Raw genomic sequence first — 15,419 nt, 5'->3', positions numbered from 1 at the left:
ATATAGTCTTATCCACTGGAGCTAATGTTGCCAGAAAATACTGTTGAAAAGTATAAGGGAATATACTGAATGTGTTGTCTCCCCTTAATTTGACAAATAAAACAAACAAATCTGCTGACTTAAATGAAACATTACATTTTGAGAGTCACAATAAAGCTAGAGTTATCAGTTCAATAAAAGTTTAAATGCACCACAAGCTGTTAACTTGATACTGAAGTCTCGACACAGAGCCACATAAAACCCACAAACTTGGCCATTGCATTTAGTTATATTTGCATGTAAAATGTGTCACAGCTGGTAGTAGAAAATTTCAACCACACTAACTACTGTCTAACACGATTTTCCAAAAGCGTTTCAGCTCATTTGAAAGAAAAAGAGGCCAAAGTAGGCCTTCCCTTTGTGGGTTAAGTGCAGAAGCCCAGCTTTAATCCAGGATGAGACTGACTAATTGGCCATGGCTCTGGGTGATGAACCGTTATTATTACAACTGCACAACTCATATTACTAAGGGCATGATGACCTAATGACTCAGTATGAGCATGGCTTTAAACAGGCTTAAATTTCCATCCTTTTTACATACGACCATAACTGTAGGTTTTCATTGACAGGCTTATAGGATGTTGTACGCTACGCAGTTAAAGCGCAGGATTGTTGCAAGTATATTATGTTCTTTGTATGTACAATTAAATGCATATCACACTGCAGTGATATACTAAGTGCCTCTTTCACAAGAAGGAACAGATGTTGCATCACGATGCAGTTGCAAAGTGATTATGTGAACATGGTAATGAGCATAATTGCTGAAAATATTTTTTTCAGAAGAGCAAAGGTATCTGGCTCAGATTGAGACAGTTTGCTTTTTAGCTGACAGCAGGTGTATTAGAGGAACCCTGGGGTGTGCGTACTTGTGTGCGTCTGCATCTGAGTGTGATATAGCCTAAACGGGGAGGGAGCTGGGTACCTGACTTGTTGTCAGGGCTATGGCAGTATTATCTTTATTCAGCTGAGGCTGTATCTCTGTGTGGCTATGATAGACTTGCAGAGGATCGGATTTCTCCTCTTTTTGTGGACCTGTCGTTCTATCTCTCTCCATTTCTCTCTCCCTTCCAAGTTTAATCTGACATATATAAAGAGGCTCACCCCCCTCTCCATTTGTGGCAGAGGGAAATCAATTCAAAGTAATAGAGCTCTGAGAGTGTGTAAGTGAATGTGCCGGCCGTAAGAGTTTCAGTTTAGTGTTTTCTCTAGCACCTACTCTCCTGTGTGAACTGCGTGCTAAAGCCGGCGCTGCTGCGTCTCTCAGGGCTCTGTGTGTTTGTGTGCTTGTGTTACTTTGGCAGCAGACAGTGCTGTTGTTTCCCAGTGGTCAGGTGGCTAGACAGTAGGGAGGATTATATCAGCCTGGAAATGTGTCCTCTAATTCACTGCTGTTTACCACCTTCATTGTTTTTATCTATCTTTCCTCCCGTATTTGTTTTATCTTTCACTCTTGAACAAAACACTACCTTATTATTTCATGAAGATAGGTTTGTTGTCCCTTGTCAATTCCTAATGTGGCTTGGATATGAAAGTCAAATTTGCACAGCCTTTAAATATTCTGCTCTTTAAAGCTTTTATGTAAACAATAATGCTAACTCAATAATGGCAGTGTTGTTCAGAAAAATTGACTCCTCGCTCCTTTCAAGAAAAAGCTAACCATGGTTTCTTGGCAAGTCTCCTTATGTCTCTTATGTCTCTGTCCATAGTCAAAAAAGTTTATCCTTGTTCACGTGGTGCCTGATTGCTATTGTAAGCATTAACTCCACAAACATTGTTTAATAATGTTGTGCCAGAAACGTCACCCATGCCAGCACGCCTTGTCACTGCAGCAGCACATGACCGGTCAAAACATGTTTACATGCCCCAGATCGTAACAACAAGCTGCTGCAAATGGCAGATATCCACGTATGAGCCAGACCATCGGTGCCGGCTGGATACAGTAATGCAAAATGGCCAGAGATGGAAGGGTCCCAGCAGCGGGGACACTTGCTGCTGTTGTTGTTGTGCTGAGGAAGTGTACATGAGCTAAACGGAAGCTCAGTTCTTAGAGCACAGCCAGCCAAGGCCAACAAACATCTGTGGAATGTCACTGCTCTGCAGCCTCCTTCCTTTTTCTCCCCTCTCTATCTTCATATCTTCCCCAAAACTGTCCGTTTAAGCTTCAGGCTGAGTGGCTTCCATTTGACTCTTGATTTGCCTTGAATCAAGTTTCATATTGACTTAGTAGCTCTGTATGTATGCATTCATCTGATGCCTGAAAAGAAGCTTTTTGTTACCCCGCACCTGGAACGTGTTCAGTAGCTGGTAGTGATGAAACTTAGACAGATTGATCAAAAGAGCAGTGATAAAATGATGCAACAATGCATACAAGTCATTATGTCAGTAAAATGCAGATTAGCTAAAGCTCTCCTTGTAAGAACACTTCACCTTGAAGCAAACAAACCAAACAGCAGACAGACAACAAGCAAGCAGACAACCAGAAATCCTGTCGAGCTTAGGCACACTTGTGTTGGCTGAAACTATCTGAAGAACAGGAGCAACATATTTTAGAATAGTGCAACAAATTTGACGCGAATAGGGAAGTAGAACTCAATAAAAATGCCACTAATGCCTGAAAATTTGGCAGGAACATTAAAATGGTGTGATACAAAAATTCCAGTGCACATTAATTTCTAACAGCTCCGACAGTAAATGAATGGAGCGGGATGCTCTGTCCCTGTAGGTTTACATGGGCAACTGATTTCGCTGCCATTTGCTGTAACAACAAGCCACAAATTAATCTGCTGGCAAGCCTCGGTGCAGATAACTCACAGAAAATAAATGAGATGGCGTTGCTCACAGCCATTGTTTTATTCAGAAAGAGCAATCTGCTGTCTTCCCATCATTGCAGTTGTCCATCATTTTTGTCAGATAGTAAAAAAGCAAAGGTTTTCAGTAGATGAGACATAATTCTCACAAGAACAGAAGTTTGACTTAATTGTTTAAAGCACATCAGCCAGCTTAAAAGTTTAGGTTTGCTTATTTAAGTCAATTTATTGATTAGTCGTTGTACAGAAAATTAATCGGCAGCTATTTCGTTAACTGATGAATTGTTTCAGTAATTTCTCAAACTGCAACAAACGACTGTTTTCAGTGTACATTCATCTGTTGACTATTTTTTTTTTTGATGAATCGATTAGCTGTTTGGTCTATAATATGTCATAAAATGGCAAAAAAATGTTAATCAGTGGTTCCCAAAGCTCAAGATGATGTTCTCAAATGTATTGTTTTGTCCACAAACCAAAGATATTCGGTTTGTGCTCATAGAAGATGGAAAATATTCACAAGGAGCTAGAATCAAAACATCATGGATTACTCAAAATGATAAATCGATTATCAAAATAGTTGCCGATTAATAATAATTATAATAACAACTAATTGATAAATCGTTGCATCTCTACTCAATAGTTCCTGTTCTTTCTGCTTTTCTCTGTTTTACATCACTGTAAACTGAATATCTTTCTTTTTGAAGCTGTTGGTCAGACAAAACAAGCAATTTGAAGATGTTGTCTTGGACTCTGAAGAATTGCGATGGGTATTTTTCACAAGTTGTTGACATTTCCCATTTTAAACGATTAACTGAGAATTATATCTGCAGATTGATTGGTAATGAAAACAATCATAAGTTGTAGAGTTTGAGATGAGATCTGTAGCAAAAAGGGGAAAAGATGCAGAATATAGTGTCCAGTGCAACTTTGTTTGAGGAAACTAAAAAGCAGCCTTTTGTTCCGCCTCAGTGTGTCAGTGGTGCAGGTGCATTGAATAAGCTCTTAGATAAAGTGACATGTCAAAAGGCATATTCTGTATACTGCTAGGAAACAAGCTGTGATGCACATATCTTTTTGGGGAAAGAAAATGCCATGTCAAAACTTGGGGATGGTGTGCTACACAGCAGACCATCCATGTGACACTGACAGAGGCTGTCAGTCCCACACAGCTCCCTCCCTGCCGCTGCACAGGTCGCCGCTGGCCTTTGGCACCTCATTTCCATGGCATGCCAGCTGAAGGCAAATGTGCCCACCTGCCCTCCTTTGTATGTGGCCCCGTTTCAAATCCTCACTGGACTATCTTATTGTGTCCTTACCGAGCCAAAGGCCACTGGCCATTTGCATCTGAGAGGTGGAGCAGGGAGTGCCTCTGTGGACAATCACAGTGGCGTGTGAGTGAGCGTGCGCTGTGTGTGGTGGCGAGGAGAGGAAAAGAAGAGCGGATCAGAGAGCTGCCCAGTGTATTTGGCAGTTAATAGATGAAGAGTGGGAGGAAAGGTGGAGACGGAGAGAGAAAAGATGATTAAAAGATCTTGTGTCTTTTTGTCAGGCTACAACTGCAACCCTCCCTCCTTCCTTTATATTCTCTCTCAACATGACTGAGAGGGAGAGGTGGAGATGAAAGTGGAATCCCACTCAATTCTAGTTAATGAACATGATATTCTGACAACTATCTAGTTGTTTTGAGGGCTGTTAAACTCCGTATTTTGGGTAGAGTGCAGTCTGCTGTGTCTCATTTTTTCTCTCCACTGTTAGAATCATGCATTTAATTCCTCTAATAATGGAGCAAACAAATGAGATGGGAAGTATTTAGTAGTTTAGAGAGGGATTTTTGTGTCCATTAGCTCATGCACATTGTGCTGCTGACAGGTGGTGTTTTAATCACATATGTGCACTCAACATTGGCCTTGGGTTTTAGCCCTCTTTTATTTTTTGTGAAGTGCAAGCAGTATCTTGCTGAAGGGGAGATGACATTCTGAAATCCCAGAGAACCTGAGTCTTGAGGCAGGTTCGACATACTTAAACAGACACAGTGTGTCATGGAGTAGGGCCCTCGAGGGGTCCCTCAGGAGGTTCCTGTGGACCTTCAGGCAAAGTAGGAAATTGTTTTCAAATGAAATCCTAATTTCATTAGGATTTCATTTAGAGTGGAGGCACACAGGGAATAATTCAAGGATGTTCATGTTCATTTAAAGGAATAGTTATGGAAGTCACTGCTTCTTGCCAAGACATAGTCTGGCAACCCTTAAAACGTCAGAGTTTTTAAGCAAGCGAAATAGAATGTGTTAAGATTTAGAGGTGCTGCCTGGTAGATTTTACAGAGCTTAACAAGCGGTATCCCCCTGTTTTCATATTTGAAGCTAAGCTAAGCTCACTTGACCCCAACAGATACTGGATTTTAGGGCCAATGGCTATACAGATATTAGGGAGTAAAAAATTCCTGGATATTCTACACAAAAAAATGTATACATAAACACACATTTTTTGCAATCATCCCTCAAATGTGGTTATCAAACACATGACAGGTACATATGTAATGCTGGCAGGATATTTTACAGTTTAACAGTAAACTTTATTGTCCAAAATGACATCAGTGAACTGAAACAGTGAACTTTATTGGGAATCTAATAATTATAATTGAACCCAGTCTTCTTTTTCTGCATTATGTTCTGCAAAAAAAGGAAGGTTTTCTTATCAGCACATAAGATATGCCGATACTGATATATCTGTAATAGGCTAATATCGGCCAACTGTTGTAATGGATTGAGCTCTACAGCTAACTGACTGCTAGCTGTAGCTTCAGGTACAGACATGAGAGTGGTATCAATCTTCTCATCCACCTTTCAGCAAGGAAGTGAATAAGTGCTTTCCTGAAAATGTTAAACTCTTCCTTTATGATTTCACCTTTTCTATAGAACAAGTGAGTTTACTACTAAATAAAAACCTGAATCAAAGGTATCCCCCTTTATGTTTTGTTAATCTGTTTGAAAAATGGATCTCTAATAATGTATAGGAAAGCACTTCTACGCTAAATCATTTTGACTTCCCCATTGCTACACTTGACCTGCTCAACTAATCTCAGCCACACACATACACACTTTCCCACTATGCTCAGCAGCTGTTGTTTGCCGTTGTACGTGTGGCCCACACGCTGAGGTGTGTGTGTTTTGTGTTTGCCTCACCAGCAGGCCATGGATGTTTGCAGAAGAATTGAATTTGGCACGACGCCGCATGTAAGTGGATGTCACGCGTGTGGACAGGACGGCAAACGCTCCTGTGCTGCTGCTGCTGCTGCTGCTGCTGCTGCTGCTGCTGTTTCTGTTGACGTTTGGGTGCTTGCTGGGCCAAGCGCTAACCAAGCACCTGTTGATATTTGAGCCATGCCTCTGTTGGCAATCCCTCTGCAACTGAGTGGCCTTAAGGTTGAGTTGGGTCAATAGTATATAAAAAGAACTATTTGTGAGACTGATGTACAGGATTATATCCAGTTTTCATATGATTTGTGAAGAAGTAAAAATGCCTCAACGGCACATTTTTTGTTTTTTACAGGCAGACAGATCTTTGATTTCAGAGTCAGTGACATATACATTTGTAAAGTGATATTTTCATACATACATCATCATTTAATCACTACAGGATAGTAATGTGATCATTTAGCATGCAACAGTTTTAATGCCAACAGCTGGCATGTCAGATAATCTTCTTAACCTATCAGCTGACACCGGCAGAGCAATCTGTACAATCACATTTGTCAAGAATTGATTTGAATCTGCTATGATGCTGTGTGTGAGAGCTGGGCTGTACTTCTGTGTGTTGAGCCACAGATGGCAGCCCTCTACCTCAAGCTTACAAGTGCCCTGCCTGCAAACACAGATGTGTGTGAATGTGTAGTGTCAGGTTTTCTTTGTATGTGAGAGGAGACTGCAGTCCAGTTGATGTCTGCAGAATGCAACAACACACTTTGTCCCTCTCTGTTGTAGCCTGTCTTTCTTTTTTAAAATACATTCTTGTAATGACCACCAGCTCACCCATCTCCCAAAAAGTAGCTTATTCCTTTCAAGAGAACCTTAAATAACCCCAACATTCCTTTCAAGCCTGTCTCAGTCCAAGTTCTGCTAATGAGGAGGACTCATGCTTGGCTACCATTGTAACCCCCGTCTTTATTATTCCACTTGCTGTTTCTCACACACCCTCCAGGTGGTTAGGTGTCATGCCATGCCCCAGGAGTGGAGCGTGTTTTACCACACACACACACGCACAACTCGGTAAAAGGAGTCCAATGTAACTTACGACTTTGTGTCTCCTCAGTGTTGCCTGTTTGTATGTTAAACAGAAAACACACACTACAAACACTATTGCTTACGCTCAGTTCTTAAAGGGTGAGCAAAATGTTATTTTAAGTGAGTGATAAAATTTGGGTCAAGGCTCAAAATAGTACCCGACCAATATGTTAACTTTCCCATCAAATCTTTTTTGTTTTTCTTCGTATTATGCATAAGGGACTGAATACAACAGTTATGCAATGTATTTTGCATGCTCAACTAATTTATGGTATTTACACTAAGAATGTATTTCATTCTGTGTATTAACTGAAAGTAATATTTGTTACCCTTAATATTTGTTTAGCTGATGTGCAAGATTTTAGACTTCAGCCTTTGTACTAAATTGGTCCATTTAAACAATGTACTGATATTTGACACGTGCAGTTCATTTTTTTCCTCACTTGATATAATGTTTGTGGCACACTTAAATGCATTTGGATGATTGGATTATACTGTAAATTGGCATGTTATATGTAATCTGCTGTAGGACATATAAAACAAGACAATTGAAGAAAGTTTCCATTTACTCCATTACCTAATCTGGATTAGAAAAAAAAAAAAAGCAGGATTATTTCAAGAGTTGTTGTTTGCTATATTCATTCATACTGTCCATACTGGCCATGAAGTGTTCCTTTCTTTATCAAATGTTGGAAGGATGAGTTAGAGGACGATCAGACCAAAAACTGCCCTGCAGGGTTGAAGTTTTGGGGTCTGTATCTATCGTTGGAAGGATTTATCAGATGCCAAAACACTGCACAGCAGTTTCTAATATTATAAGAAAATATTTTGCAACTCTGGAAAGTGATCACGCCAACAATCATTTTATCTTTTATTGTGATGTTGATGAGGCAAGCAGTAGAAATATGGCGTTCGTGTTCCATTGTAATTTACCAGGAATGTGCTCTTGCTGGTATTTAACTGCTGGATGATGTCGCCTCATGGTCTGGTCAAAGTTGAAGCTCAACCTTTCTGCTGGACGATCCTGCGTTATTTGCCAGAGGTTGCTGCATCAAGGGTGCTACATTTGCCTGTGAATGTCATCCAAATGTAGCCTTAGAAAAATGTATCATCCAAAATTGCAGCCTTTCAGGGTGAAGTTCCTTTTTTTGTGCTCCCTGCATGTGCTGCGCAGGAATGAAACACTAAGTGTGGAACTCTGAAGGATACCTGCGTGATTTGTCAGACTGCAGAAGTCTTGTATTAGTTTCTGTGAAACTACAGAACGCATGGCTGTTTTCTGTCTGAATTCCCAGCAGCTCAGACTGCTAAAGCCTTAGATTAGTTTAAGAATGAATTATTTTACAGAGTGAGGACTATTTCATCCATGATGACTTACATTGTGATCACGTTAGAAAGGGATTGCGTCATGACCAGTACTAACAGGAGGGATGATCACAGCTATTTTAACGTACAAATAAGCCTCTATTAGTTGTATTATGACACACTTGAAGAAGTCTGAACCTCTCCTCAAATGTCATGGCAGTAGCAGTCCAATATCTGAGTTTGGCATGTTTTAGCACTGCTGAGGATATCCAAGTCTCCCTCCTGCTCTGACTCACCTTCATTAGCCTACTTGCTTCCAGCTGTAGAATATGAATATCTTACACCCATAGCCATGGGACTAACTAGCACCACCTAATTTTTTCAGGAAAAAAAAAAGTGTAAGATGAATGTCAAGCTCTGGGGGGCTTAGGGCATCTCTTCACTACGTAGGTGGTATTATCTTCTTGAAGTGCTCTCTCTCTCTCTCTCTCTCTCTCTCTCTCTCTCTCTCTCTCTCTCCATCTCTCTATCTGCCTTGCTCTCCCTCTCTGCTCCTTCTCTTTAATCCTCTGCAGAGTAGGTGTGCCAGAGAGAGACGGGGAGAGAAGACTGATATTTGCTTAACCAAATCCTCGGAGGAGGCAACCCTCTTTGATCCACTTCCAAATTCACAGCGTCCTCTTTCATTTGGTCATCCGTCACTTGCGCTGTCTCTCTCGCACTCCCTGCGTTTGTGTGATGTGTGTGTGTGCGTCGTGGGTGTGTGTTTTGAATGAGAGCGGGCTGAAAGAGAGAGGAAAGCCTGCAGACAATGGCTTGCATTTTGCTCTGCCCCTCTCTCCTTCCGTCTGCTGTGTCCTTGCTTTCCGTTTCTTCTTCAACTTGTCACTTTTGTTGTGTGCTGTTGAGGTCAGACTGGCACAGGCAGGCGTTGTTGTAAGCAGAAGAGCTGTTGTGTGTGTGTGTGTGTGTGTGTGTGTGCGTGTGTGCGCGTGTGCGTGTGTGTTTGTGGGAGACAGAGAGAGAGAGAGAAAGAGAAGGTACTGTTGGAGCTGAGCGTATTGGCTGGAAAGCCAGGGTTAGTCAGGGCTTGCCCCTTTGTTTTACACACAGTGCTTTCCACACTAGATGGACAGAACCACACTCACGCACACATACCACCTGTGAGCGCTGCTGTGTTGACTTACTTGCACCCTGACCTCTGTGCAGGCCATCAAAGTCTCTTACCTCAAATTCCCCACCCATATGTGCCGTTTGCAACCCTAATTCCAAAAGAAATAGGGGCACTGTGCTTCTTCTCACTTTGCATGTTGCAGACATTAAGTTGATAATGAGTGTGTATATTTACAACAAAAAAAAAACTTTATTAGTTTTAGCATTATATATTAGGTCTGCAAATTTTATTGAAATGTTATTGAAATTGCAATATGGCCAAGTGCAATATCCAAATTGCAGAAGCTCAAAGTTTTTAATACAACGGCTTTATAACAAACCCCCATAAATGTCACATCATGACTTTTTATCATTCCCACTAATTGTGAATCATATGCTCATTGTAGTATCTGTCTAAATAACCACTATATGATTTGTTTTTTATCATGTAGTCCCTGTTAGCCCTGTTAAATATTCTGGTCTTTTTCTGTACTGCATTCAGTTAAATGTAGGTCGAAAAGCTTTTTGCAAATAATTGTTGCACTCCAACGTCTTTGGAATCAGGATTTCTATTTTTATTATTAGCATGACTCTGGGGCAGGGGTGGCGCTCACAGAGTAACTCAGGATTGTGACACTATCGTGATGCTGATGACAACAATAGTATCATAAACAGTGACTCTGTGATACATTACACCTACGATGCATCTTAAAGTCTGTGTAACCAAAAAAGAAAAACGTAACCCTACAGCGGGAAAAAGAAGGATTTATTTATTTATTTATTTGTTTGTTTGTTTGTTTGTTTGTTCACTCATTTCACTCACAGAATTTGGCAATTGAAATGAAACGTTTAAAAAGTGCATACAGTCTTAGCCTAGTGCCTGTTTAACACACACACAGAAACACACACACTGACTTCAACTTCACGTCCACGTATGTCATCTTGCCAATGTAGAATAGCCATAAACAGCAGAACAGTTTGAAGTTAAAATGTTAAAAGGAAGGATGCAACTATGCCTCACTAAACTCTGTATAAATTCGAGCTGTGTAAATTAAGTTTACAGAAGTTCACACTGCAAAAATTTATAAGGTAGTGACTGCCTCTTGCTATATAATATATTGCTGTATCGATATTTTGTACCACCCCTACTCTAGAGGGCTGCGGATAGTTAGCAATATTGCCGCAATATTGTCTGTAGCATTGTCAGATTATAGACTTGTCCAGCCATCAAACCAGTTTGATACAGGCTTATAAGGCATCTTTTTATCACTAGCGGGTGCACAGATTGGTAGCTCCTTCTTTTACTCCCTTATCTATCTCTGGCCTCATCTTTCTTATCAGGACTCTCTGCCATGTTGAAGCAGAATATGAGTGAGAGCAGAGACTCTATTGTAGACTTAGACAAGAAAAAAAGACAGGCTTTTATAATCATATTTTCTCTTTCTACTTTTCCTCTCCCTGCCAACTTTTCTTTCCCTGTGAAAAGGAACATGAACTAGACTGTCTGATCTGCTTCCTTTCCTTACAGCACTCACTTCTCCACCTTACACTCTTTTGGAGTTATTCATTGCAAGCAGTACTCCTTTCAATGGCGAATATTAAAGCAGTGCAATCCCAAATGACTCATCTCTCTCTTTTTCTCTCTTCTCTTCTTCACAGTGAGCACCTATCCTGCGCCTTCACCTTCTTCTTGCACGGTGAGAGCAATGTGTGCACGAGTGTGGAGATCAACCAGCACCAGCCTGTCTATCACCTGACGGAGGAGCACCTCACTCTGGCTCAGCAGGCGTCCAGTCCCTTCCAAGGTGGGTGACCGGTCCATGACATATGGCAGTTTGTGAGCAGCTCAGAATGCACGGGGAAAAGTTTAAAGGCACGGTTTGAACAAAAGCAATGAAAGCAAACATGTTGGCAAAAACTAAGTTCTTGTGCAGCCCCCTCTTGGCCAGGTAGAAACAAAAACTTAGTTCTACCTTGTCTTGATTGGTAATTAGTTTGTTTTGGGGTGTCCTTTTCAAATGATTTGACCTTCAAGTGGAGTGCTACAAAGTTATGGTATGACACATCAATACCCTCGAGTTTGGTCCAGATCTGATCAGCTGTGTCAGAAATATTTTATGTGACACATGAACAGAGAAAGCATGATTTTTGTGGGAGGAAATAAATCAGACTACTTTGTCTGTTTTGCATTATTTTCTTTAATTCTTTGCTTCAAGACCGAATGGAATTCCTGATTTAAAAAAAAACACCGTAATCAGCTGACAGAATCCAGTAGAAGCCCTCTGACATTTGCATGTTTGAACACATGCCTGTGCACTCAAACAGCCAGGCCAGAAAGATTGGTTGCCTGTTGTTGTTGTTGCTGTTATTTTCTGCTTTGCAAGTTTATTCAAAATCAGTCAGCTGATAAGAATCTTTCATTTACTGCAAATAATCAAACAATTTCCTTTCTATGCAATTAAACTGGACCAAGGTGCGCAGAATTGCTCGGTCTGACCCCAAATATTGAATTTGGTAGAATATCTTGTCGGCATTACTGCAGCTTACTGTCAGTTTTAAAACTCTAAAACTCAACTGTTCATCCTTTGACTTAACCTAGCTACTTTAATAAAAAAAAAATCTGTATTGTTGACACAGTGTTGCACAACTTGTAAAAGTTTCAGACAAACGGGTAGAATCTTAAATTGTTACACCTCTGCTGTATGCAACAAAACAGGTCAAGTAACAACAACACCATGCTGCAACGGCCCAATCCACAATATGCCTATTGTGGATGTGCTCAAGCTGCTTTTACTTCCAGGAGCAAATTTAACCATAAAAAAACATAAAACACTATATGTATGTATTTTACACACATTATTGCCTGAGATTCTAAGAAATAGTATCTGCTGAAACATTTTTTTTTGTTTTTGTTTTTTTATCTACCACAATAAAACAACACGGATATAGGCCAAAGTAACATGAACAAACAAACAGAAACAAATAAACAAAACAAAAAATCAGATCCACAAACTTAATAATGGCAGCAAGTTCAGGTCCAAGATAACTCTGATAGAGCTACCAGACTTTGTAGAATTGATATGCTTTTGCATGTACAATATTTGTAAGTGTTCCAAGGGAACCAGTTCTAATATAACTTGGCACCATCCTTTAACAGAAGCTACTTAAACATGTTAATCTTGGGGACCCCATTTAGGTTGTAGAGCAGATCACCCAGCCTGTTGCCCTGGGGAGTTAAGGTAGAGTTAACTGGAGTGAAATATGAAATACGCTTTTAAAATAATTTAAAAGATATTTGATTAGAAATGTTAAATGCTCAGAGTAAATTAAGGAGCGTAATTTCTTGAATAGAATATATTAGTAAGCTGTGTGTGTGCTGTCGCTGAGATGATGCATACAATCTTCAGTCAGACTGTCGTTTATTACAGATTGGCCTGCTGCCAGTTAAAAAAGAAAAGCCCCTGTAGTCACTTTAAATTATAGCGTAGTGTAGTTATACAAATCTGCTGCTCTAATGATATTCCATCATTGGCTCTAAATTCATTACCCCACCCTAAGCCAAATACTATGTAATCCCAAAACCATTGTTTGCTTTCATTTCCACTCACACATAGAAATGGTAATGTAATGACTATGATATACATTTTGAATTATGTTGTGGTGGGAAGAAAATTCTAAACAACACCATGAGAATAAAGTGATTTCACACACTTATCCTGTTTGTATTTGTGTCAAAAGTGAGGTTTGAATATCTCTTTGTGTTATTATTCAGCCCTCATTGTTCCCGCTCGGCAGATGTCACATAAATGCACCCTGATGTTGACTTAACAACATCCCACCTGAAACAGACTCGAGATAATATTACTATTATTATTATTACACATTTTAAACCCACTTGCTTCTAAATCGAAAACGAGTGCTTGACAGAGAACTGGCAAAGGAGCACTTTGTGAGACTTTGGATCAGAGTCTGGCTGGAGTCAACCAGGATTTTAAACTCTTAAAATTGCCTTCTCCTTATTACTCTTTCTAAAACAAATGTTAGTTGAGCGACACATGAGCCCTGAAGAGAAGTTTTGCTCTTTTACCTTCTCATCTATAGTTAGATAGATGTGATTCAGCCCTCCCCTCTCCATACGCCCCCTCCAGAGTAATAACAGTGATCACTTCCTCCATTCACCACAGTAATTCCCATATAGCCAACCCCTTCACTGCCTCTGAAGCTCTCCTGAAGGGACGTGATAATGTCCCGTCTAGTTAGAGACTAGTGCCTTGGATAAAAATAAAATGATTATCGGAAGTTGGTGTATGTATTCCTATAGGGGTGTTGATGGGTTTTTGTAGTAAATTAAGATCATCATGTTGCTCTCTAGCCATCAACTGGTAGATTGTCACTCGTGAATCATTTTATTGGTCATTGAATAGCTGCTTTTTCTCAATTATAATTTTTTTCTATTTTCCAAGACATCTAGATAGGAATATTTAAAGTTGTCAGACACACACATACACACACACCTCCTCCTTGTGCATTGTGAGATAACACTGCTTCCAAATGAAGCGGACATGTGTCTCCGTAGTGTGTACGTATTTTACGATCAGCACAGGCTGCGTGTTCAGTCATTGAGTACGGTGTGTGTCTATGCGCAGGTGTGGGTTTTCACCGCCGCAGTGCATCTCCTCCTGGCTAACCAAGCATAGCGTCGAGGAAGGGCTGACTTCCATCCCCTTCATCCATCCATCTCCCCCCCTCTCTCCCCTGCTCACCTCTGCCAAGCTTGGTTTACTGTGCGGCAGAGCGCTCCGGCAGGCAGACCTCTCCAGGATGTGACCTCATAAAAGGGCGCAGAGTGAATGTAATGAACTCTCAGCCCATTACACTGATCTGAGCACATTTGACATGTCTTCAGGGAGCCAGAGATAGACTCACAGTCAGAGAGAGAGAAAGGGAGAGAGGCAGTAGGGATGGAGGGGAGGGTGCGGCGTGGGGTTGTGATGGGGAAAACGGTAAACCATTTCCATAATTGTGCTGAATTTGATCTCTCTTCAACAACTGGCCTCAGGTCTTAGCAGTGTGTGTGCAGCTAGAAATGCAGAAAGGGAAAAGGATCAGAGTTAAATTTAATTAAGGTTAATATGATCGACCATAGCTGGATGTTGTCGTGTACCGCAACATAAATTACCTTTTGTTCTTTCCTTGATGAGGGTCATTTTTTTGCTGAGGTAGTATTCTCTGTAGGCTGAGGTGAACTTTAGACTGAGGGGGCATCCAGGATACATTGTGTCTGCACAAAATATTTCGTGCTTTAGCTCTGAACAATGTTTGGAATGCCACCTTGATGAAGGATATTATCTCTGCCAGTCATTAAAATGATTGAAATTTTGCATTGGTATATTAGATTTTTCTGTCAAACCAGGAATTTTCAAAACTGCCCAATTAAAGTTGTAATCCTTAAGATTACAGTCCGGGCTGATTGGGTCACACCTGGAGTTACTGCCTCAACCAGAGGTGCGGTTTTACACTCTTGAGCAGCTACTTTGTCGGAAGTACGACAGCAGCTGGTGTATCTGTTCACATCACAACCAGACAAAATGACCTTCTTCTAATAAAGAAGTCATTAAAAAATAATTGCAACCGTCATCTGACTTTATGCTGCACATGGTGCGAGTAGTTTTTCCAAACAACAGCAGTACACAGTAAAGTTAGTTACCTTGCAGAAGACTTGGAGTTGTGCAGCTTGTCGCCTGCAGCTCTTCAGCTGCTTCTTGTTTCATTACTCCGTTACAAATGTTAAAACTGATATCAGTGAGATAAAATTGCGCTGGATTGTTCACCTGTG

At 40.6% G+C, this 15,419-nt stretch overlaps 1 protein-coding gene across 1 annotated transcript in view; it reads left to right on the top strand.

The window, feature by feature from the left end:
• med13a (mediator complex subunit 13a) overlaps nucleotides 1-15,419 on the top strand; it is a 74,995-nt gene that overhangs the window by 29,842 nt on the left and 29,734 nt on the right. The window contains exon 4 of the mRNA XM_073479116.1: nucleotides 11,243-11,388. Within this exon, the coding sequence (XP_073335217.1) occupies nucleotides 11,243-11,388 (146 nt within the window). The remainder of the gene's footprint in view (nucleotides 1-11,242; nucleotides 11,389-15,419) is intronic.

This window comes from Pagrus major, chromosome 13, assembly GCF_040436345.1.
Source record: "Pagrus major chromosome 13, Pma_NU_1.0".
Classification (NCBI taxonomy): Eukaryota; Metazoa; Chordata; class Actinopteri; order Spariformes; family Sparidae; genus Pagrus; species Pagrus major.
The sequence above is the reverse complement of the archived record's forward strand: the minus strand, read 5'-3'. Positions and strand labels throughout refer to the sequence as shown.